The sequence below is a fragment of the Lemur catta genome, chromosome 5, assembly GCF_020740605.2.
Source record: "Lemur catta isolate mLemCat1 chromosome 5, mLemCat1.pri, whole genome shotgun sequence".
Lineage (NCBI taxonomy): Eukaryota > Metazoa > Chordata > Mammalia > Primates > Lemuridae > Lemur > Lemur catta.
Genome location: NC_059132.1, coordinates 279,431 through 305,323, shown reverse-complemented (window position 1 = coordinate 305,323; position 25,893 = coordinate 279,431). Strand labels below are relative to the sequence as shown.

At 37.4% G+C, this 25,893-nt stretch overlaps 1 protein-coding gene across 12 annotated transcripts in view; it reads left to right on the top strand.

Annotated features, from left to right (window-relative positions):
* The window catches only part of RAPGEF6 (Rap guanine nucleotide exchange factor 6), a 170,261-nt gene that overhangs the window by 123,908 nt on the left and 20,460 nt on the right, over positions 1-25,893 (top strand). For 9 of the 12 annotated variants that reach the window (XM_045550716.1, XM_045550723.1, XM_045550720.1 and 6 more), the window contains 6 exons: positions 5,588-5,828; positions 9,030-9,413; positions 13,272-13,483; positions 18,834-18,957; positions 21,451-21,474; positions 24,708-24,928. In XM_045550716.1, coding sequence (XP_045406672.1) covers positions 5,588-5,828; positions 9,030-9,413; positions 13,272-13,483; positions 18,834-18,957; positions 21,451-21,474; positions 24,708-24,928 — 1,206 coding nt within the window. The remainder of the gene's footprint in view (positions 1-5,587; positions 5,829-9,029; positions 9,414-13,271; positions 13,484-18,833; positions 18,958-21,450; positions 21,475-24,707; positions 24,929-25,893) is intronic. The other 3 variants (XM_045550721.1, XM_045550718.1, XM_045550728.1) reach the window with 1 other exon arrangement.

The window sequence follows — 25,893 nt, the reverse complement described above, 5'->3', positions numbered from 1 at the left end:
CCCAGCTACTCGGGAGGCTGAGGCAGTAGGATCGCTTGAGCCCAGGAGTCTGAGGTTGCTGTGAGCTAGGCTGATGCCACGGCACTCACTCTAGCCCGGGCAACAAAGTGAGACTCTGTCTCAAAAAAAAAAAAAAAAAAATTTAGAAACTGTGAAGTCTCACGGTGCTGAAATTCAGACCTCTGAAAAGGTGCTTGCTGTTCAGCTTGATATCTGATTGATTGCGTAATTCTCTCCTTGAAAATAAGTTTAAAAAACTGAAGATGCCTTTTAAAAATCTATTTAGAAAAAGTGTAATATAGCCCAATGTACAACACGTGCTCATACCAATAATACAAATGAACGTGTATATAATAGGTATTTAACTTTTCAATTAATGTTTTTAAACCCCAAATGTGTAACTTTGTGAAAGGCCTTCTACATAGCAGCAGCATTATTTATACTTGTATTGAAAAGGGATATTGGGCTGGGCACGGTGGCTCACGCCTGTAATCCTAGCACTCTGGGAGGCCGAGGCGGGTGGATCGCTCAAGGTCAGGAGTTCGAGACCACCCTGAGCAAGAGCGAGACCCAGTCTCTACTAAAAATAGAAAGAAATGATCTGGCCAACTAAAAATATATATAGAAAAAAAATTAGCTGGGCATGGTGGCACATGCCTGTAGTCCCAGCTACTCGGGAGGCTGAGGCAGTAGGATCACTGAAGCCCAGGAGTTTGAGGTTGCTGTGAGCTAGGCTGACGCCACGGCACTCACTGTAGCCGGGTAACAGAGCGAGACTCTGTCTCAAAAAAAAAAAAAAGAAAGAAAGAAAGAAAAGGGATATTCATTACCAGTTAGTTCCAAAGTTAGCTTCTTACATTTTATACAATAGCACTAAAATTTAAATGAGTTGTATTCATCACACATATATATTATAGTACATGTGTGAAGTGACATCAGCCAAGTTTGATTAATGTTTATCAGTCTTGAGTTTAGCTGTATTTATGCTGCATGTTTAAAGATACTAGATCAAAATGAAAGTGAGGGCAAAGCTACAGAACTATTTAATAGTTTGTTTTTGATTGCTGACTTTTTTATGATTTTGCTTTATTTTTGCTGCCGACAGCTGTTGGTTTTTACTGTAAGTATCTTGAAGACTATAATATCCTGCTGGTCATGTTTGTATGTATTATTTTGTTATTTTTTAAAAGTCATATGATACAGAATTGAATGAAGTAGGAAGCAAACTTTTCTTTCCACTTACAGAGTAGCCAGTTTTAACTGGCATGTATCCTTTTAGTCACTTTTTTGAATACATATGTTTTTATATTCATGCAGAATCAGAGTATATATATGCTATTCTATAACTTGTTGAAAAGTTCTTTGGAATTTTTGGCTCAATACAAGATGAGGCCTAAAAGAATTTGGAGTGTGGTTAAAAGGAATTTGAAACTGAATTTTTTTCTAAGTCTTCATGTAGAACTTATTACTCTTTTCTATAAACAGCATGCACCTGTATTTTATTTATTTAATATTGTAAACTTAAGTCTTTCCACATTGGAGGGCTATTATTTTTACTATTTTTTAATTATAAAGAAACATAGCTTTTAAAAAATAAAACTGCAGAGAAAGGATAGAATATAAAATCTCCATTTCTCAGAATTTACAATTGTCAATTTACTCATATATTCTTCCAGAAATTTCATTGCACATAGAATGTATGTACCGTTCCCTTCACCCCAAATGAGACGTGCTTTTCTTCCACTTACCCGTTTCACTTAGCGGTATTCCTTTGAATATTTTTCTGTATCAGGATGTATTGTTCTACCAAAATTTTTTAAACAACTAATAGAATTTTTTTAACCAGTCCCCTCTTAGTAGATATTTGCAGTATTACGTACATCTCTGTGTTCAGATGTCTTTATGTATTTTATGTTGTGTTACTGTTATATTTTGCATTGTCAAAAATTTTGTGGACATTTGTTTTCTTTCTCATTATATAAGTGCCTACAAAATATCTTGTATTTTGCCTGTTGGCCTGTAAAGCTTAAAATACTGTGTGGCTCTTTACAGAATAATTTTGCCAGTTTTTGTGGCGCTTTTCACCATATGGTGCTTTTCACTTATTTACTTGACTGTCTTTCCTTGAGCTGTCGTTTCCTGTTGAATACAAGTAAATTCCCTGAGAGCAGAGACTTTATCTGTCTCACTTACCACTATATTTTTATCACCTGGAATACTAACACATAACAGACACTTCATAAATATTTATTCCACAATTCTAAAGGAGAATGAAAAGGCAGTCTTTTGTTTAAGATCATCTTAAATAACTAAAAGTTCTCCTATTTTTAGTGTAATGTCAAGATCAGTACATATATCCTTCAAGTATTCATTTTTTTATTTTATTCATGCAACATTACAGTTACTTGTCTAGAAATTTTGTCTCTTGGTTGACAGTCCAGATGTCTGAGGTTCCTGTTCTTTAATTCATTTACCTGTTATATAAGATTTCTAAAAAGTGAAACATGAATCTTAAGACTAATATGCTGTGCTTCTCCAAGATCTCTTTAAATGTGTTTTGCCTTTATAATAGGGACTATATTTTTGTGTGCATTTTAGCTTCATGCCTAAAATTTAAAATTAAATCATTTTTCCTTTTTTATTCAACTTTGTTCTAACCTCATATTTATCATTGATCTAATTAACATTTGAGCATCTGCCACGTACTGTATGTTATGCTTGGCATGTATGTTGTTGTTGCACCAGCAACAAATATGTTTGTAAAGAGTATATATGTAACAATTCTAAAATAGAAAAAGAGGTTTACACTATCACTGGAATCAAAGCAGAGAAATTTTTTTGTCTACTGCCTCTTGAAGAGTTTCCAATTTGGCATTTGTTACCTTGGCAGATCCATCAGGGTCTGGGTTAGACATTACCCTTTGGTATTCACTTACAGATCTGTTCCAGGGACGCCCATTTATGACGCCTAAATGCCTCCTCTGTGACTGTGACTACATACCAGTTTGTCCTTCACACGGGAAGCAAATCACTGTAACTGAACATGGCTTTTTAACACTGTTCAGCAAGATGTACAATTATGTGTTCCTTCCCAGATGTTACAATACATTGGCAACAAGAGAAGAGAACATGAAATGTGTGCAAATTCCCACCCTGTCTTTGTGAACAAATTTCTCTGAAGAAAGTAATAAGAGGGATCAGAACATCTCCCTACTCCCACAGGGTGAGCCACCAGTACCACTGGCTGAGGTTCAGGCCCAAAGATCTAGTAAACTGATCTAATTCTGGAGCCCAGGACAACTGAGATCCATTGTCCCAAAGAGGTAGCAGCAATACAGGTGATAACAGTGTATTGTTTGACTTTTTTGAAATGTGGTTAAAACAGACAGTGAAACCCTTTGTCCAGTGTCTTTCTCTTGGCAAAGCAACATATGCATCTGCTCGCAATAATTTTCTAGCACAGGGTGGAGAAGCACCTCTGATTTTGGTAGATCATGAAGTGGTCTGACCTTAAGCCTTGCAGGTATAGAACCTGGACGATGTCAGCAGCACACTGAGTATTGACTCATAGGATAGAAATCTGAACAAGAGCCATTTGATGACTCAAATCTTTGAAGATGTCAAGGAAAGACAGTTTGGAACATCTTTCTTAGAAAAAGAGCCTGAGTAGATGAAGCTTCTGCTTACAACTTGACAGTGGACCCAGAACATTCAACATCTGTTGGCTGAGACTCTTGCTCCCTGGAAATATATCCGTGTATATTCAGCTGAATCTTCCAGTCATGGGAGGCAATCTTTTTGTGTGTCCTCATTCTCAGGGGGGTAGCTTCTTCGATGAAATTATATCCTGCCATATCTGTTCCATTTCTCTCTTCTTTCCTTTAGCCAGGATTATACCTTAGGAGGTTTTGAGACAAATTTGTAATTTGTTTTTTTCTCAGAAATTAACAGTGTATATAATGCTAAGAAGGTAATGCTAGACAAACAGTATACAATTATTTGAGCCACCAAAATCTCTCTGACTCACCACCACTGCAGGCATCTCACACACACACAGAAAACCACAACAGTACCTATTCCTGATTTTTTAAAAAAAGAGAACTCTTGCAACTGTGATTTATTATTATAGGGAAAAATTTAGCATTTGCTCATGCTATTAAATCTCTTCTCAATTACATTTAATTACATTAAAAATCAGCCTACTTATTACAGGGAACACGGTTCTGGAAGTTTTAGCCAGTGCTATATGAAGAGAAAAAAAAATAAGATAGAGCAAAGAGTGAAAAATGTAATTATTTGCATATGCATATTATGTGAACATTATCCTGAGTTGGAATTTGTCTACTAATAGCTGAAATCAAAAGGGTAGAAACTGAGAGATTTCACCAGACGAACACTTAAAACTTTCCTGTGTTAAAAATAAAATAGAGGCTAGCGTGGTGGCTCATGTGGATAATCCTAGCACTTTGGGAGGCCAAGGTGAGGGGATTGCTTGAACCTGGGGGTTCAAGACCAGCGTGAGCACCATGGTGAGACCCTGTCTTGACAGAAACTATGAATATTAGCTGATCGTGGTGGTGCACACCTGTGGTCCCAGCAGCTACTCAGGAGGCTGAGGTACATGGATCACTGGAGCCCAGGAGTTCGAGGCTGCAGTGAGCTATGGTGATGCCACTGCACTCTCGCTGGGGGAGCAAGGGAAGGGAGGGAAGCAGGGAGGGAGGACTAGGGAAGTGTTTCCCGCTTTATAGTAGACCAAATGTTGGTATCCAGTATAATACAGTAAGAAAATGCGTAAAGCATATCAAAAAGTATTTTTAAAAGGAAATACTAAATGTTTATTAAACCAGTATCTGTTACTGAATCTTACCAGTAACCAAAGAAATGTAATAGAGGAAAAGGTTAGGATTTTTGGAATAGGAAAACAAAACAAAACGTTAATGAACAGTTTTGATAAGAATGTAACCAAATTTGCTCTCTTATACTCTAGGATTATAAAATATATAACCTTTCTGGAGAACAGTTTGGCGTATTTTGATGTATTTCAAAATCCTGAAAATATGCATGCCTTCTAACCCAGCAGTTCTCTTGTTGAGGATTTTTACTGAGGGTGTAATCAGATTGCCTGCAAAGGCTTGGGCAGGGGTGGGGGGTGGGCGTGGTGAGAGTCTATGTCATGATGTCGTTTATAATAATAGAAAATGGTAAGCAATCCAAATGTCTGTCATATTAGAGATTTCGGTAATTGAAATATATATTATGGGGTATGATGCTTTCATTAAAAATACTTTTATAGAAGAATAATGACATAAAAATGTTTGTAAGATATTAAATGAAAAAAATTATGGCTTCTAAATCATAAGTATAGTATGATCCCAATTTTTATCTTTGGGTTTTTCTGTCAACATATATAAGTCTGAAAAACATAAATATATTTATCAATAAATAGAACTGTGATTTCTGTTGATATTTTGAAATAGAAATGTGTATTTCAGTGTTTAGAGGGATCATTGTTACAAATTGCTTTTTGAAGAGTTTAAAAATAATTTTCTTAAAAATAACAAGGCATATCTTTGTATTTATACAGATATTCCTGATCAAGTTATAAGAGTTTTCAAAGCAGATCAGCAAAGTTGCTACATTATCATCAGTAAAGACACTACAGCTAAAGAAGTAGTTTGTCACGCTGTTCATGAATTCGGTTTGACTGGTGCATCCGACACGTATTCTCTCTGTGAAGTTTCTGTCACTCCTGAAGGTGTCATAAAACAGAGAAGACTTCCGGATCAGTTCTCCAAATTAGCTGATAGAATTCAACTCAATGGAAGGTGAATCAGCTTACGAGCGAATGTCTTTTTTTGTAGGTGTGCTTGTGAAGATTCCCTGTTAAAGCAGATATTTTAAGTAGAAACATCATGTTTTAGTGCCATGGAGTTCTCTCTAAGATTAAAGTAGGATTTCTCTTTTTTCCAAACTTTTCTTGTCTCCATAATTACATAAACAGAATCCTAGCGTGCTAGCATTCATAAGGGCTACCCCAAAGTAGAAAAATGAAAAGATAGCTTGCTAAAAATATTGGGTCATTAAGTACGAAATGTCTGATTTCAAATCAAAAGTGTAGTTTATTATATCTCAAACAAGCAGTGTAGTAAATCAAAGTGTGGGCCTAATCTATCCACACAGTTTTGCCATTTGAACGGTAGTTTGTTTATGCCAACAGTGAAGAAGCCAGGAGAGCGGGTGGCAATGAAATCATGAAAGGCATTTTCTACAGCTTGTGGAGAATTGAATATTTTTCCTTGGAAGATGTGGTCCAAAGCCTGGAAGAAGTCGTAGTCAGTTGGTGCAAGATCTGATGAGTATGGTGGATGACAGAGAATTTCCAAGTCCGGCCTCTGTATTTTGAGGAGTGTTGCTTGTGCAACATGGTTGAGCATTGTCTTGCAGGAGGATTGGCCTGTCTCTGTCAACCACTGGCTGCTCGGTCACAAGCATCCTCCTCATTTCATCCAGTTGGCTGCAGTAGACACCCGCTGTAATTGACTGACCAGGTTTCCTGAAGCTGTAGTGGATAATACCAGCGCTGGCCACCAAACAGACACCGTCAGCTTTTTTAGATGAATATTCGATTTGGGCTGTGTTTTTGGCACTTCATCTTTATGCAGCTTTTGTGCCGAATGCTTGCAATTGTCTAAAAGAATCCATTTTTCATCACGTATAACAATACGGTGTAGAAATGTTTCACCTTTATGTCGTGAGAGCAAAGAAAGGCAAGCTTCGAGACGATTTCTCTCCTGGCGCTTGTTTAATTCATGTGGAACCCATCTATCCAGCTTCTTGACCTTGCCCATTTGTTTCAAGTGATCCTATTTTGTTGGAATAGTGATGTCAAACTTCGCTGCTAATTCACAAGTAGGTTGAGATGGATTCGATTCTACTACAGCTTTCAGCTCATTATTATTTACTTTGGTCTCAGGTTGCCCGTTTGGCTCATTTAGTACATCAAACCATGGACAGACTGTGCGTTCATTAGCCACATCCTTCCCAAACGCTTGGTTGATACTTGAAGCTATCTGTGCTGCATTGGTTCCACAACAGAACTCATATTCAAAAATAACATGAATTTTTGACCCATCCATGGTTACACAGAAACTGCTCAAAAAAAATTTGAAAGATAATCACAAGCCAAACAGTGCATTTGAAAGAATGAGGATGTACCTTCACAATAAAAATAAAACAAGAAGTGTCGACATGAAATGTCAGAGATGCCAACTGTCAACTTAGTACTTAAGGAAATCCAACATTTCATATTTAATAAGCTAGTATTTTGGCACTCCTGCTAAAATAAGGTCTTAGAAGCACTGATGTACTGTAATTTCTATTGTTTACAGAGGAGAAAACTGAGTGATGCAAATCTTTCTATGTATCTGAGTGTGTACATGTGTTAATTCATAAATTTGGTTTTAATGTGACCAGTATGTACTTTGGGCAAAAGAAGCCATGATTTTCACAATTCTTTTTCTAAGTAGTTTTCCTTTTATGAATGTGCATGAAAATTTAGAAACATTTTGAATTACTCTGAAAATTATTTGGTAAACTAGAAGGTTGTTTCAGTAGTACATTTGTTTGTTACTCTGGTAATTTTCTCTGAGAATAATCTTTTTAGTGACCCAGTTTTGCATGTAGAACAAGATCCTTGGAAACCTTAAAGTGACTGCCCACCTTAGCTGCTGTGAGGAGAGAGTGAGTTCACCCTGCTTTGCTGGGTGTGCACAGTGGTTTAGAGCGTAGATCCGGGAGCCAGACGGCACAAATTCAAATCCCAGCTCTGACTGTGTGACCTCGGCAAGTTCTTTAGCTTCTCTGTGCCTGAATTTCATCATGAGGATGATGAGGATGATAATAATAGAATCTACCTCATAGGAATGTTGTAAGGATTAAATGATTTAATAAACAATACCTGTGGCCTTAAGGTGAAAATGTGGCCTTCTAGGTCCTGAAGTGCGGCCTTTTGCCTGAATCCAAATTTGGCAGAACAAATCCTTTTATTAAAAGGGGTGCAGCAGAGAAAGATGAAGCTTTTCTTGCCTCCTTTGTTTCTTAAAAAAGAAAAATCTTGAAATCAGAAGGCGGCAGGCTCCCCGCCCCTGCGTGAGCTTCAGCACTCTTACTTGCAGCGTTGTCTCAGGCATGGGAACAGTGTAAAGGCAGGGACAGCGAGAGGTAGTTTCTTGACAGTGAAAAATAGATGAATACAAAATTAGGCCTCTATCAAGTTGTATTATTAGAAGAGAATAAAGTAAAAGCATGGAATGCAATATGTTATCTCTTTTCCCCAGCAACATCCATGTATAAGATATTTCCAACTGTAAATACTTCAGGCCTTAGTGTCTAAGTGCCATAGAACTGTTGATCTGAAGAGAGAATAAGGAAGCCGTAGGTCTTTTGTGGGGTTGCTGACCGGTGCCCCTCGCTGGAGTGAGGTTTTGTATTTGACAAGGGAGAAACCATTAGTGGAAGTTTCCCCTCCTTTATGGATTTTATTCTTTTTTGCTTCACTTAGAGATTGAAAAAAAAGGTAATGAGTGCAGAATTTAAATAAGTATTTATTATTGCCTTAATCAGAATTCATATTGTTCACAAACAAGTATTTTTGTAGTACAAACTATGTATCAGATACTACTCTAGGTGCTGACATTGCCCTTGTAAAGCTTTTATTCTCAAGAGTATACATACATGATTGTTCCCACATGGTGAGTAGTTTCATAAAATGGTTAAGTTCATAGCGTGATCAACATTATTTATACTTTTTAGAATAATCGATGTCAAATGCCGAATAAGAAGGCAACATCTCAAGTCTTCTAATTTAAAATGTTAATTTTCCATTTTGTCTGCTAATATTTTTAGATAACAGTTATTAACAGTAAAATGATATTTTGACAACAATAATAAATAGGAAAAGTGCTCTTTTATAAATGTGGAGTCACATTTATGATTATGTTTATTAAAAAACATTTTTTCCCCTTTAGGTACTACCTAAAAAATAACATGGAGACAGAAACCTTGTGTTCAGATGAAGATGCTCAGGAGCTAGTCAGGGAAAGCCAGCTGTCAGTGCTGCAGCTCAGCACCACGGAGCTGGCCACACAGCTGTCCATGAGGGACTTTGATTTGTTTCGTAATATTGAACCTACGGAATACATCGATGACCTTTTCAAGTTAGATTCCAAAACAGGAAATACTCATTTGAAAGAGTTTGAAGACATCGTAAACCAAGAGACATTCTGGGTTGCCTCAGAGATTTTAACTGAATCAAATCAGCTCAAACGAATGAAGATTATTAAGCATTTTGTTAAAATTGCACTTCATTGTCGAGAATGTAAGAACTTCAATTCCATGTTTGCAATAATAAGGTAAGTTTGTACAAATAGGTACAAATATCTGTGTATGGTTTTGTCGTGATTATTAGACATGAAGCTTAAGTATTAAAGGCCTATGAAAAGAAAAATTCAATTAATAAGCCTTTATTGAAGTATTGTTAGATTTAACATATTTTTCATTCTGGCATCACTGGCTTTTTCTATTTTTGTTTCTTTGCTCTTTCTGTTACTTAATTTTTTTTATTTTTTTTATTTTTTTTATTTTAGTAAATGAATGTAGATGATTGCCTTCTCACTTTTCTTTTTTTTTTTTGACAGAGTCTCGCTTTGTTGCCCAGGCTAGAGTGAGTGTCGTGGCATCAGCCTAGCTCACAGCAACCTCAAACTCCTGGGCTCAAGCGATCCTACTGCCTCAGCCTCCCGAGTAGCTGGGACTACAGGCATGCGCCACCATGCCCAGCTATTTTTTTCTATATATACTTTCAGTTGGCCAGATAATTTCTTTTCTATTTTTTGTAGAGACTGGGTCTCGCTCTTGCTCAGGCTGGTCTCGAACTCCTGACCTCACCTCGAGCGATCCACCCGCTTCGGCCTCCCAGAGTGCTGGGATTACAGGCGTGAGCCACCGCACCGGCCTCACTTTTTTTTCTTTTACCACTTTAAGTGGTCATACCCTCTCTGGATATGTGCCCAGTGGGTGGTCTTTATTGTCAGACTTTGGTATTGTGCTTATTTAAGTGCCCACCTCTCTATGATTTGACAGTGAAAAATCACAGTGTAGTGTCAGTACTTTGACCTAAAATAGCTATTTTTGAAATAACAGTAGCAGCAGTAATAATAATAGCAACCATTTAGTGAACTCTTCCTGTTTGCCAGGCACTATGGGAATTATCTCTGGATATGTCGTCACTCAAGCTAGGCTATTACAATTACAAAAATCCTTTGATGTTTATGAGCCCAGGAAATGTAGACGATTTCCTGAGCTCTCCCACCACCTTCTCTCCACTCTTTATGAGAAACCAATTCTGAATAGTTTATTTTCTGACCCTCATCCAGCACATTGCTGATCAGCGAAAGGATTCTGCTTAAAGCAAGTCTAATTTTAAAGAGGAGGGGAGTTGTAGTTAGGGAGTTGGGTCCATTTATAAGGCCGTGTGCGTATATATGCAGCATAATTCCACTTTAACCAATCCCACCCACGCACTTCCCCCACAGAATTTATGATGATTTGTTTCTATTACTCACGTAAGATAAAAGTGGAATCTTTATGGGGACTGTAATTATGACGGTCATGGTAATAGGATGCTCCTTTAGTAAATTAACCAGTGGCTGCAATTAAACTAAATATTTTATATGACTTAAGTTCCTGAGATTAACTTTAATTTCTCTTCCTTACTGCGTTCCCAGATTCTTTCCTTATTTCTGAAGTCGTTTACCTTTACATGGATGTTTTAGCATCACTTTAAGTTCTGTGTCAGGTTCTTTGGGACTGTGGTACCTTTTCACTCTGTAAGTGCAAATCTTCTTTTGTTTCTGGAAAGTTTTCTTAAATTATATCTTTGAATATTTTTTAAGTTCCATTATTTTTGTTTGCTTCTTCAGGGGTACCCATTATGCAGAGTTTAGATCTCCTTTGTCTTCCATATCCATTATTTTCTCTCCAGTCCCCTTCAACTCTGTCCATTTGCACTGATTGCTTTTGTTAGTCGTTTCCTTCATGTCCCTTGCACAGTGTTTTAGCAGGGTTCATTCTTTATGTAGGTTCCAATTTGGCCTTCATTTCTATGTTGGTTTTATTTTTTTTCTTCCATTTCTTCCTAAACTTTACCAGTTAATTTTTAATCAACTTCTTTTACCATATATTCCCTAAGCTCTGGTATCAATCACTACATTAAGCTGTTTATTTTATTAATTTATTTGAAATCATGGCCAGGTATTGGTTAGTCCCGGTTTCTGTCTGGTTGCTGACAACATTTTCCTGCTTTATGCTCTTTAACTATGTTTTTGCATGTGGCTGCTTGTTACAGATCTTGTGTTCATTCCTTCCCTTTGAATGATGTGAGTTTTCCTGCAGGAGGTTCACGTGAGAGGAGCCACAGTGGTGTTATAGGCTAACAGGAGCTGGCCTTCTCTGTGAATTGTTTTACCCTTTACTTTTTCCTAGTGAGTGGTGATTGGCAGCTTTTCTCTTGTTCACTGTTAAACATATTCCTACCAGAAGATACCACTGTGTGCACTGGTTTAATCTTACTTTCCCTGAAGCTCCATGGCAAAGAGGAGATCCAGCTGCACTTAACCCCATCAGCCTATGAACTCTGTTGTGTTGTTCCAAGTAAAGGATTGTTTTTGTCCCCAGAGTAAGTTACCTGCTTTGGAGAACCGGAGGACTTTCTTTGAACACTTGAACTGAAGACATCATTTTTCAACATCTTTGTATGCTCCTGTTTGACCTTGACGATTTTTTGGCAACCTTTTTAATGTGTTAGATGTCTTTAGGAGTTAGATATTCCTTAGTTTCAGTAGAGATGAAATACACATTTCTGTTATTCACCCTTCTTGTAGTTGTTTGGGTGATTTCTGAGAGGCAAAGGGACAAAGCTATCTTAACTCCACACCTTAAAATCAGGAATCAAGGGAACATTTTACAAAATACATTGCTGTGGGTAGAAGTCAGATGGCTAAGAAACAAAGAAGGATTAACTGGTAAGAAAATTGAGGTATTATATATACACTCTTCCTTTGGCAGCCTACCCATGGGATGGTAGTATAGAGGTAAGGGATAGTGAAGACTTGCCGCCTAATTGGCCTGAATTGTGTTTTCAAGTTAGGGAATATCTGAGCTTATTTAAAATCTTATGGAAAGGAGACATTGAATTTCTGGAGGCTTAGGGGACAGGATTAGGAACCTAGGGATATAGAAGTGTTGAAATCAGAGACACAAGTAGACAAAATCTCAGAGAAGAATGGCTTCCTCAGAGCCAGAACTTGGCCTTAGTTACCATGTAACAGTTGTTCTCAGCATTAAACCAGCAGCCCCCAACCTTTTTGGTACCTGGAGCCAGTTTTATGGAAGACAGGTTTTCCACAGACAGGGGCAAGGAGGATGATTTTGGGATGGTTCAAGAGCGTTACAGTTATTGTGCAGTCAGTCCTCTCTGCTGATGAGAATCTGTATTTGCAGCAGCTCCCCAGCACTAGCGTCGCCACCTCAGCTCCACCTCAGATCAGCGGGTGTTAGATTCTCGTAAGGAGCCACAGCCCAGATCCCTCGCATGTGCCATTTATATGTAGTAGGGTTGTGCTCCTGTGAGAATCTAACGCCCCTGCTGATCTGACAGGAGGCGGAGCTTGTGCAGTGATGCCAGCGATGGGGAGCGGCTGTGAATACAGGTGAAGCTTCGCTTGCTCACCTGCTGTTCACCCCCTGCTTTGCAGCCGGTTCCTAACAGGCCCCGGACCAGTACCCGTCCACGGCCCCGGGGATTGCGGGCCACAGAGTTAAACCATTTTCAAACAGGTAGTGTCTCCCTAAGATTATTTCTGAGTAAAACAAAGAACATTGTGATACTTGAAGGTTTTTTTTTTTAAGTTAAATGTCTATTTTATGGATTTATTACATTTGTCACTTACATGAAAGTGTAAAATAAAGACTATGTAGGTATATAACTATAGGCAGGTAATGTAGTTCTTCTGAAAGAAGTTCTTCTTGTTTTAAGATCAAGGAGTCTTTTTTATTTCTTTTTTTCAAAGTTCTTCTCTGTTTATTTCAACATGTTGAAATATGTCCCTGCTTAGTTTTAGGTTTATTAGAGAAGTTGGTGTATGTACTTTACTTGAGTCCACGCTCTCCCCCAAGTCCCTTTTTAATGTTTTTATTCTCGTCTTTGGCAGTGGATTGAACCTGGCACCTGTAGCGCGACTCAGAGGTACTTGGGAAAAGTTGCCAAGCAAATATGAGAAACATCTCCAAGATCTGCAAGACCTTTTTGATCCATCTAGAAACATGGCAAAGTATAGAAATATTCTTAGCAGTCAAAGCATGCAGCCTCCAATTATTCCTCTCTTCCCCGTTGTCAAGAAAGATATGACATTTCTACATGAAGGTATTTAAAAGTTATTTCAAAATTAACATGTTTAGCTTCAGCTAATTCTACAGAATTGTGATTTATTATATGTTCCATCCTAATGGTTATATGTCATATAAGCTTTACACAGTTAAACACAGTAGATTTTAGGAATGCAAAAGCCATATTGTTAACAAAAGCAAATTAATGTATTAGGTTATTAAATATGAATGTCCGATTTCCTTAAGTACTAAATTTGACAGTTGATTTCTCTAACATTTCACTTTGAAACTTCTTGGTTTGTTTTGTTTTTGGTGAAGATACATCTCCATTCTTTCAAATGCATGTTTTGGCTTGTGATTATCTTTCAAAATTTTTTTAGAGCAATTTTTGTGAAACCATGGATAAGTCAAAAATTTGTGTCACTTTTGAATATGAGTTCTATTGTGGAACCAATGCAGTGCAGATAGCTTGAAATATCAATCAACTGTTGGGGAAGGATGTGGCTGATGAACACACAGTCCATCGATGGCTGGAGAAGTTCCATTCTGATGATTTTAATCTTGAAAATGAGCCACGTGGGCAACCTGAGATCAAGGTGGATAATGATGAGCTGAAAGCTGTAGTGGAAGCAAATCCATCTCAACCTATGCGTGAATTAGCAGCAAGGTTTGACATTACTAGTCCAACAGTATTGGACCATTTGAAACAAATGGGCAAGGTTAGGAAGCTGGACAGATGGGTTCCGCATGAATTAAACGAGCATCAGAAGAGAAATTGTCTCGAGGCTTGCCTTTGCTGTCATAACATAAAGGCGAACCATTTCTACACCTGTCGTTATGTGTGATGAAAGATGGATTCTTTTAGACAATTGCTAATTCTACAGAATTGTGATTTATTATATATTCCAACCTAATGATTGTAGGTCACTAAAGCTTTACACAGTTAAACGCAGCAGATTTTAGGAATGCAAAAGCCATATTGTTAACAATATGGCAAATTAGAGTATTAGGTTATGAAGCATTCTGCACAGTGGTTGGATAAAGATGAAGTGCCAAAACACAGCCCCAAAACAAATATTCATCTAAAAAAGCTGATGGTGTCTGTTTGGTGGTCCAGTGTTGGTATAATCCACTACAGCTTCGTGAAACCAGGTGAGTTGATTACAGCGGATGTCTGCTGCAACCAGTTGGATGAAATGGTGAGGATGGTTGCGATTAAGCAGCTGAGATTGGTCGATCAAGACAGGACAATCCTCTTGCAAGACAATGCTCGACCACATGTCGTACAAACAATGCTGCTCAAACTACAGAGTCTGGATGAGGAAACTCTCTGTCATCCACTGTATTCACCAGACCTTGCACTAACTGACTACTACTTCTTCCAGGCTTTGGACCACTTCTTGCAAGGAAAAATATTCAGTTCTCAACAAGCTGTGGAAAACGCCCTTTGCAATTTCATCGCCACTTGCTCTCCAGGCTTCTTTGTTGCTGGCATAAGCAAGCTACTGTTAATTTTTAAGATGGCAAAACTGTGTCAAAGTATGATTAATTGTAGTGCTTCTTGTTTGAGATATGATAAACTAAACTTTGATTCAAAATCAGACATTTCATATTTAATGACCTAATATTTACTGTGTGCATTCATTCAAACATAAACTTGACACACTAGGATAAGATAGTTTGATCATATTTATTGCTTTGGTAATATTTTTCCTTCCGACTTTTTTCTGTTGAATTGCTCAACATGTGCAGAAAAGTCTCCAAAACAAACGGGCAACTAATGAATTATTAAAAGCAAACCCCCATGTAACCAACCAACACCCCAAAACAAAACATTGCCAGCAGCCTGGAAGCCTTGCTCCTGCCCCTTTCCAATTGCCTCCCTCATCGTCCTCCCTGGAGCTAACAGCTCTCCTGAGTTATGATGCTGTCGTTTAAACTGTTCTTGAAGTTTACATAAATAGAATCACAGAGTTTGAATTTTTTTTTTTAATGTTTCAGTTTGTGTTGGTTTCTGACCTATTATGGTCAACATTAAACTTGTGGGAGTCTTCCATGTTTTTGAGTGTAGCTGTACTTCATTTTCAAAACTATTTAGAACTCCATTGTATGAATGCAGTACAATGGGTTCGTCCGTTCTCTTGGTAGGCATTTGTTGGTTTCCACTGTTGACCTATTGTGAGTAAGGCTGCTGGGAATATTCTTGTACATACAGTATCCACTGGTGTACACACATTTTTGTTGGCTATATATTCAGGGTGGAATTTATGGATCCTGATGTTTGTATGATCAACTTTAGAAAACAATTTGGTGTTGTCTATTGAAGTTAGATACTTTCAGTGTTATTGGAATTCTCACACTCATCCTCATCAACACCTGGTAATTACATTCAGTCTTTTTATTTTCATCTATTCCAGTAGGCACATAATTGTATCTTGGTTTGGTTATAATTTGCATTTCCCTGATTACTGATGAGGTTGAGCACCCATATTTGTGTGTGTGTGACTGTGTGTGTGTCTGTGTGTGTAGATTAATCCTCTTGTCAATCATGGATTCAGATTCCTTGCCCATTTTTTGATTAGGTAGTGTTTTTGTTAAATATATTTCTAGGAATTCTTCGTACCTTCTGATATGACTTGCTTTTTGACTCCAGCTTTTAATTGACAAATAATAATTGTATGCCTTTTGGCTCATTTAAGCACAGAAATTATTAGTTTTAAAAGCCTGATTTACTGATTGTTTTTATCATATGGTTTATCTACAATCTACCTGAGTTAATTTTGGGGTATTTTTCCTATTCTCTTGGTAATTATGCACTATTTTATCATTTTTCTAGTGTTACATTAGATGTCGTATCATGTATATTTGTTAATATTAATTAGTTTAATATTGATTGGTTCTTTCTTGTATCTCGGGCAATGCAAGGAAATTAGACCATTTAAATTCCATTTACAAGTTTTATGCAGTTTTTACTGTGCCTTTAAATCCCACAAGATATTATTAACCTGTTTAATAGTCTGTATTTACTTAACTTCACCTGTATATTTACTTTTGTTGTTTTGTTAATGTTTTTTATTCCTTCCTGCATTTTAAAGCCTCCATAGGGTTTGGTAGGAGGTTTTTTTGGCTGTTTAGTAATCCCTTAAGCACAAGTTTGCTGGTGGTGAATATCTCTTCATTTTTGTTTATCTGAAAATGCCCTTCATTTTAAGAGGCATATTTTTGCTTGGCGGTTACCTTCTTTCAGCTCTTTGAAATAATATTGTGTTGTCTTGGCTCCCATTGTTAATGTTGAGAAGTCACCTCTCAGTTTAATGTGATATTTTTTGACTGTAATCTGTCTTTGTTTTGTTTGGTAGCTGCTATTAGGATTTTGGTTTTTCTTTATCTCTGTTTTACTCTACTTTTGCTTGATGTGAGTAGGTGTGGGGTTTTGGTTTTTGTTTCTTTGTTTTAATTCTCATTGGTGTTTTTAGAACATCTTGAAACCTATGGTTTGCTATTCTCCATCAATTTTGGAAAATTATCAGTAATTATGTCTTCAAATTCATTTACCGTATTCCGTTCTCTCCTTTAGGGACTCAGAGTTCACCTCTGTTAGACCTGATCCTGTGCCTTTGTTTTCTACTATGCTCTTCTCTGTAGTTTTTGTCTTTCTGTCCTGCCATGCTTCCTTCTAGATATTTCCTGTCACACTGTTGTCCATTTTATTAATTCCCTCTTCAGCTGTGTCTGAACTTCTGTTAAATCCATCACTGAGTTTCTAATTCCAGTTATTATATTTTTTTAGTTTTACAATTTCTTTAATTCTTTTAGTTTCATGTTCTTTGCCAAGGTTCTCAGTGTTGTATTTTATATCTTTGAACATATTCAACATAGTTATTTTAAAGTCTGTCTCTGGTAACTCTGTAATCTGGATCTCCTGTGGATCTGTTTCTGTTGTCTTTTTTCTCTTGTATTTAAATCTTGTTATCCTTTTTCTTGATGTGCCTGGGTATTTTTGACACAGTAATGGATGCTGTGTATAAAAAATTACAGAAATAATATGAAGTTTCAAATGATGTTCTCTTCCTTCAGAGAGCGTTTAAGCTTGCTTCTGATGGGTAGCTACGGGTGCTAGCAACCCAAAATTACTTTAATCCATTTTTAAGTTTTGACATAATTTAACATCAGACTTTTATCCCAGTCTGCATTTAGTTCATCCTTAGTCCCAGGATGTAACCCTTCAGAGCTCCAACCCAAAGCATTAGAGGTTTGCTTGGACATAAGTTATTTTTCTTTCACCTCTACTCAGCTTTTCAGCTTTTAATCCCCTTTTTCTAAAATCAGCAGTTGCACCTAGCCAGGGGCAAGCACTGGGAAATACTAGCTCTGCTTCTCTGTGTTCTTCCCTCAGATCTTCACTGCCTTGAGCTTTCTCATGGCTTTAAGCTTTTTTCTTTCTATTTTCGTCTGACTTTTCTAAGTGTTCTCACCAGAAGGTCTCTAACTGCCTGGGCTCATTGCCATCCTTTCATTGTCACTCTTTTCTCATAAAGAAATGTTGTTTAGGCTCCAACTATATTTTTCTGACATGCTCCCTCAAAACATGTTTTTATGACTTGAGAGTATTTTTGATGCTTATTTTGTTTCAAACTCAAGTTGAGACCCTGAACAATTCATGGGTCCAATGTATAGGTGCTGTTTAGCATGTGTTTCTAGACCCATATGGTGCTCAGTCCTGGCTTCAGGGCTTGGACTTCCACAGAGGGACCTCATGCTTTTAACTGATTATCACCTTTTAGGAAAACAGACCAAATATTACTTAATCATCCATCTCACACCCCTTTTATTCTTTAAGAAAAGTCAGAAATTCTTATGTTCGTGGGATATTTTCCACTTCTTAAATGATGACAATTTATTTAACAATTTTGGAAGTATTTTAAGCCAAAGAAAACTTGTGCAGGCTGGATTAATTAAGCCCAGAGGTGGCCTTGTAAACTCTGGCTAAAGCCTAAGTTTTCAAGTGCGATGACCTTGTTGTCCAAAAGAGCAAATGTAGGTACCTGCCTGACAGTGGGCTGAGCATCTGGAGAGTTAGATGTGAGGAGCTCCCTATTTTATATGTGAGCCTGTAAAGTAATGAAATTGGTCTGAGAAGCCATGCACAGTTTATCGCTTTCCTATACTCATAATCATTACTCCCATATGAAATACCATTTCTTCTTGTGACTCCTTCCCTGGGACCAGGGTTGAGCCATCTATAGGTATATCAATTCTTAAAAACAAAAGTGGCATTTTGATAAAGAAGGTTCTGATTTGTGCCCCTCAAGAATTATAGCTTGACTTCTGCCACTTTATATAGGTAATTTAATTTTGAAAGTTAAAAATTTACTTTTATTCTATAGGAAATGACTCCAAAGTAGATGGGTTAGTAAACTTTGAGAAGCTAAGAATGATTGCCAAGGAAATACGCCAAGTCGTTCGGATGACTTCTGCTAACATGGACCCAGCTATGATGTTCCGACAGAGGTATGGCATTGACATGTGTGAAAGTCTTAATTTACAGAGTGACGTCGAGGGTGACATAATGTTTATCATTTATTGATCATCTACCATTGTGTTCTATACTAAGTGCTTTACACATGTCAATTTTAAGTAATCCTTTATCAGGTAGGTAGTGTTAGCCTTCCTTTTACATATGAAGAAACTGAAACCGAGAGCAGTCTTTTTTATGTAACCTGCTAAGATTTGAACCCTAGTTTCTATATGCCTTTTTAGAGTATATGGATAGTTCCGTATTGTTATTGTTCTTTAAAATATTAGCAAATAGATAGAAGAAAATTGCTGATATTTACTGAAATTATCACAGAGGACAAATGCTTTCATCTCGTTCCTAACCCAATTTGTAAAGTATTAGTCTTCATGTGTCTTTTACTGAATATTTTTAGAGTTCTATTTCTATCTAATTCATACCTCATTCCTTGAAAACATATTCCTTTTTCTTGAGTTATAATACTGCTGTTTATTTGCATATAAGTTCTTATTACATACAAATGAACAGAATTTAGAAAGTATGAATTTAATCATGCTTCATCTTTATTAAAAGTGGAAAATATCATATCATTGTATTTATATTAACCTGATCTTCTAAGAATGCTTTTTTTTTCCTTTTTGAGACAGAGTCCTGTTGCTCTGTTACCCCGGCTTGGGTGCAGTGGAAGTCAGCACAGCTCACTGCAAGCCTCCAACTCCGGGGCTCAAGCAGTTTTCCTGCCTCAGCCCCCAAGTAGCTGGGACTAGAAGCGCACGCCACTATGCCTGGCTAATTTTTCTGGTTTTTGTAGAGATGGGGTCTTGGTCTTGCTTAGAATGGTCTCAAACTCCTGGCCTCAAGCAGTGTCCTCCCTCCTCAGCCTCCCGAAGTGCTAGGACTACAGGCATGAGCCACTGTGCCCAGCCCTAAGAATGCTTTTTAAAGTTCATTTTTAATGTAATAACAAAGGCTTTTTCAAGTTATATAAGTATGTTGTTAAGCTTTTTCCAGAATTTTCATAATTTTTAGGGTGTAAATTGACATTTTTTAAATTTGTTTTAGATTTAGTACATAAGGGCATTAAAATGAAATAATTTGCAGACACAGACACAATTCCTGTGGTATAAAAATGGGTGCTCTGATAAGAAACAAAAATACTCGGTGCTTTGAAAACCAGAGTTGGAGTTTGTAACCAAATAGAGCTAGTGTGTATCAAGATTGGTTTGGTTTTTTTTATTTTTCTTAAATCGATGTTCAGGAGTCTTTGTTCTTTATAACTAGTTGATCTGATGGTTACTGTAGCTTAGAGATCCTCACAGTATGGAGAAAGGGCTGTGCTCAGTCTCCTCTTCCTCGCGCCCCCCACCCCCACCCTTACCCTTGAGCCTTGCCGCACGTGACGAGGGACGTCACCACATGTGAGGAGGAGGCAGGAAACAGTGAGGACCAGGGACCTAGAGCAAACCTGCAGGAGGACTCTTTGTTTTCGTTTCACATTCTTGTGCAGTGGCCTCGCCACGCCCTGTTGTCTCACGTGGACCTCCATTTACTTACATCTGTGAATTTCCTGGTCCCTGAAGACATAATGAACTTGTAACCCTGCCAGACCGGCTGATAATAAACTGAGTGCCAGCCATACTTCAGAAATGAGCAAGAGAGAAAAAGTGATGAAGAAATTTATGAACCTCACTGTTTTCTTGGGAATGGCCTGGGCTGAGTAGAATAAGATATGGAGGGAAAATAAATATTTACGTATAGATTGGGCTGAATTTTTCCTGAATCCGTTTCATTTGTCAGCCAATCATGAAATGTCATGTCTTTCTTTAAGCAAATTGTCCATTTGGTGGTGTGTAATTATCCTGTGTGGATAAAGTAACCCCTTTTGTTTTAATAGTAATCAATTTGTTGACTGAAAAATAGAATCTTTATTCAGTCATACAGTAGTGTAAACATACACTGTATTGTAAAGATTTTAATAATATATTTCTACATACATTTTCAGTTGAATTTGCTGGTCAAAGTTTCTCATAAAACACATTGTCAGAGAAATTTCTGCACTTAAAAATGAAGTATACATCTTTATGTTCCTTGTTATTTCATCCTGTCATTTAAATGAGTGGCTCAAATTCTATTCCATTAAGGTTGTTTTCCCCTAACAACTCTGAATTACAAATTTATAGTAAGTAAATGTTTTTCCTTAAGCTTATTATCATAAACTTCTCTATGAAATTTGATATTAAAAATACAATTGGCTTAAAGCATATGTTTTAAAAATATTTCAGGGTTTTTTTTCGCCTTCAGTACATATCATAACTTATCTTAGCCTCCTACATTTCATTGAAGTCATTTTACTGTAAAGCTACAATTTTTCTAGTAAAATTTTTCTGTTCTATTCTGTCTGCATAGTTTCTCTGACTCTCAACTGTTGTCTCTTTTCTGTGCTTTGCTATTCAAATACATGCTTCACTGTTTGTGGCTCTTGCTTACAGGAAGAAGAGGTGGCGGAGTCTGGGGTAAGTGTAGAGATGAATGCGGCTGGAATGAAGGTTGTGCGACTCTTAACATGTACTGCATCCTTTTCATGACGCACGCACATAAAACAGCATGCATCCTATTAACCCTGTCAGCCTGCGTTCCTGACAAATGCCTTTTGCTAACAAGGTGAAAGTAGTGATAGAACTAGCTTTTTTTTTTTCCCACTTTTCCATTATTGACATTCTATAAGTCCTTTTTAGATTTTAATTTAGCAGGGTCAAATGATGATGATAGTGAATGTATGTTTTGTGCTTACTCTACTTGCTGTTCTAAGCACTCTAAATGAATTATTTAATTCTCCTACCGCCCTGTGAGTAGATACTGTTACTCCCATGGTGCACATGGGTAAGGGAGAGTTGCGCAGAGTCTTACAGCTCCCTAACAGGGAATCTAAACCTACGTAGCCTGACTCTAGAGTCTACACTATTTTATTGAAATGCCACATTTTATAAAAGTCAACATATTATCTAAATGTATGAAAATGGATGAGAAGTCTGTTTATAAAGTTTACAGTTGAACTAGAAAAGGATTTTAATTCCTCTGGTCCACTAATGCCATGAGACTTTCAGCATTGTTTGAATTTTATTTTAAATTTTTTTACCAGCTTTAATTAAAAATGCCCTTATCTCTTTTTAAAATTGTGATAGACTCAGAAAATGCCACCGTTTGTTGTTAAAGTAGATTCAGGTCTCTGCTTCTACATAACTGGGTGTCTGTTAAGAATCTTATAAATCATCTACCTAGTCCTTTCATTTTTAGGTGAAAGAGATGGCTTTTGTGGATGAAGGGATTGCATAAGAAGAATTTTGTTATTTTAAGAATGTAGTGAACCATGAAGTTAGACGCTTTTATTACATATAGGAAAGAATTTGCTGAGAGCCGCCTCCTTTACTTCCGTCTCGTCCGATTTGTGGTCTTGTTTTCTGTTAAGCTTGGTGAACTTGACTTTCCTTCTACTTTTTTCCTCCCTTCTCTGTGTGTTTCTCATGTATTTTCTTCTATATCATACATTTATGTCTTGGTCTTTTCTGGTTCTTCTCACTGAAAATAGAAATTAATACCTGGCATAACTATTCTAAAGAAGAATACTTGGGCAGTATATCTTAGTGGGTATTTGAAGTGATTAAATGACTTATATTAACACATTCACTGTGTTTATTCAGCTGTAGGGTTGCATTGTATGATGCTTGCAAACATTAGGTATTTTCATTTATATTAGGATATTTCCTGTTTTGGAAGAAGTTTCAAAAATATTTTACTGTCATCTATCACAATGTTTTCATTTATTAGAGTTTTGTATCTCTCCTAGATTTGTAATACCTACTGTTGCCCCTTTTTTGGATATCAGCTAAGATACAATCATTAAACATTTGTATTAAAATTTGCTCCTAAATGTTGGGACTTAATTTTACTGCATTTCTTTGAATTCAAGACATCATCAGCTGTTGGGTGCACCGTTATTTTATGCACCACTAAGAAAAATCACTGCAGTGTCCTGTTAGCACTGAGAATTTTTACTTTATGCTTATTGCAAGAGCTCTTACACACTTCAGAATGGATTTTTATCACAAACACCTGTGTGCATACATAAAAAGGAAAATAGAAGCAAAGTAAATCGGTTTAGTTCTCTAAAATTTCTTCATATTCAAAAATAAGAATCTTCTGAATCATTTTTAGAGTCATTGGTTTCTGGGTTTTGTTTTCTAACCCCCACCCCCGCCCCCCACCCACGCACAGTGTTGCCGTCTGTGCCCTTCAGTGCATTGCTAAGGCAGCGTTTCTTACAAGTCATACAAGAACCAAGAGCTGCTGCTGCTGGGCTCTTAGGCCGGCTTTGCACATAATTAGAGCTAGCTTCATCACCTGCTTTGGGGATGTTGTTGAACTTGTCAGATTCACTTCCTTCTTGTAATCATTTGGTCCCTGGACGTAGGTTAAAAGCGTAGTTCAGTAAAGTCATTGGATTTTCTTCAAAGTCATTCTGCAAGTTCTGAGGTTTCTGCATGTGTAATTAATGACAGTCATGTCACAGTTTCTGCCTGACCAATAGCAGTTGAGAGTTGCCATCAAGTATAAGACATGCTCTTATTTCAAAGATCTGAAAATGTGAAAGGAAAAAAATATAACACTTTTTCAGCTATGTCTCACTTAATTTACAATGGATTTTAGTGTCTGTTTTAAACTGGGCATGTGAGCACTATGGTCTGTGTATTTAGAATATTCTTTTAAAACAAGCTGATGTAGAAAATCCGTAGATAATCTTATTATTAATATGTTGGAATGGCACCTGCCTTCAAAATAAAAATCATCTAAGAACCTTGTCTTTGCTACTCTTGTCAGAAAGAACAAACATCATTGCAATTGCTCTTTTCCATTGGTTCTAGATGTCGTCGTTGTAGGAGGTTTGCCAAGGAGAGTTGAGTTGCGTGAAGTTGTAGCTTATTTGGATTACAGTTATTTCTACCCAGGCCTGCAATTCTGTCTCATTTAGAGGCTTTGCAAAAGTGAGATCCCAGATCCCAGATCCTCAGTTCTGACACCCAAATGTTGCCTAGCCATTCCATATGTGAGTGGAAGAATTGAGTAGCTTTTTTACTGCATATCTGATTTCTGACTATATTGAGTTGAATATAAATGCTATTAATTTTCAGCTAATGTCTTATGGATTTCTTTGAATTTTGACCAAAATATGGTTACTGGTAAAATTGGTCAACACACTCGGAGTGGGCCTGCTGTCCACAGGAATGGTGACGGCAACGGCATGTGCAAAAGTAGCGCAGACAAGCAGAGCTACTCTAGAAGCTTCATTGCTGGAGAACCCAGGTGCAGAGACCTGACTGAGGCTGGCCTTGTCCTGACCCAGGCTCTTGCCGAGGCTCCAGAGGGTAGATGCCCTCCAGGGCCAGAGGAATCCTTTTTCTTGTCACAGTTATGCCATGGGTTGTGTGCTCACAAACACAGGTCTGAAGGAATATGTCACGCGGGGGAACTGTTGTCTTATTCTTTTTAATTCTGTACTTTATGAAATCTTGATCTTAGTTCAGAACATTACCATGTGTACCAGATTACTTTGCATTAATACTCTTCATCTTTTAACTCACTTACATAAGCATGCAGTAGCATTAACAGAAAAAAAATCTTTTAATCTTCAGTCTGCCATGCTTAGTTCTCATCCTTACAGCCCCTCACTGTGGTCTCCATCTGCTTCCAGGTCCTTGAGTCAAGGCAGCACAAATTCAAACATGCTGGATGTTCAGGGAGGTGCTCACAAGAAAAGGGCACGCCGCAGCTCTCTGCTCAATGCCAAGAAGCTGTATGAAGATGCCCAGATGGCAAGGAAAGTGAAGCAGTATCTTTCCAGTCTGGATGTGGAGACAGACGAAGAGAAGTTCCAGATGATGTCCCTGCAGTGGGAGCCTGCATATGGTACCCGTGAGTACAAGTTTTCACTTGCGTGACCCTATAGAGCACGACAGAATAGAAACCTGTTTTTCTGGAATTATGCTGGAGTCCCAAGAAAATTACTAACCTTCAATTACAACAGATTAATGACATACGGCAAACATCATGTGATCCTGTTAATTAGATACTGAGTTCCACCCATTCCTGGTAGTTTACCCTATGCAAAAAATACAGGGATAAATAGTTCTTTTAGTAAAAGGTGAAAGATTTATACGATGTGAAGAGAAACGAGAGTATTGATTTTCAAAAATTCAGGTATGACAATAAATTTTAACATATAGATTAAAGACCCATTCAATAAATGCTGTAATTGAAACAGAATATCTTGAATGCTCCTACCCTTAGGAAAGGAGTTGGGGTGTGATGAAAGAATAGCTGCTGAAGGACGCGGGCAGAGTTTGAGTCTCATTTATTACCCTTTGAGCAAGATTCTCTTGATCTCAGGTCTCTGTTTTCACAAATGTAAAACTTTGACAAGAGTTGGGAGTACATTTTATCTCTGTGGGTTTTTTTTTGTTTTTTGTTTTACATCAAACCTATTAAATTTGGGGAAAAAAATAATAAAAGCTTAACAATTATTTAGAGCTTTCTACATGCCAGCAACCATGCTAAGCACTTTATAAATGTTGCCATTTACTCATTTTTTTTTTTTTTTTTTTTTTTTTTGAGACAGAGTCTTGCTCTGTTGCCCGGGCTAGAGTGAGTGCCGTGGCGTCAGCCCAGCTCACAGCAACCTCAAACTCCTGGGCTCAAGCCATCTTCCTGGCTCAGCCTCCCGAGTAGCTGGGACTACAGGCATGCACCACCATGCGCGGCTAATTTTTTTTATATATAATTTTAGTTGGCCAGATAATTTCTTTCTGTGTTTTCTTAGTAGAGGCGGGGTCTTGCTCTTGCTCAGGCTGGTCTCGAACTCTTGACCTCGAGTGATCCTC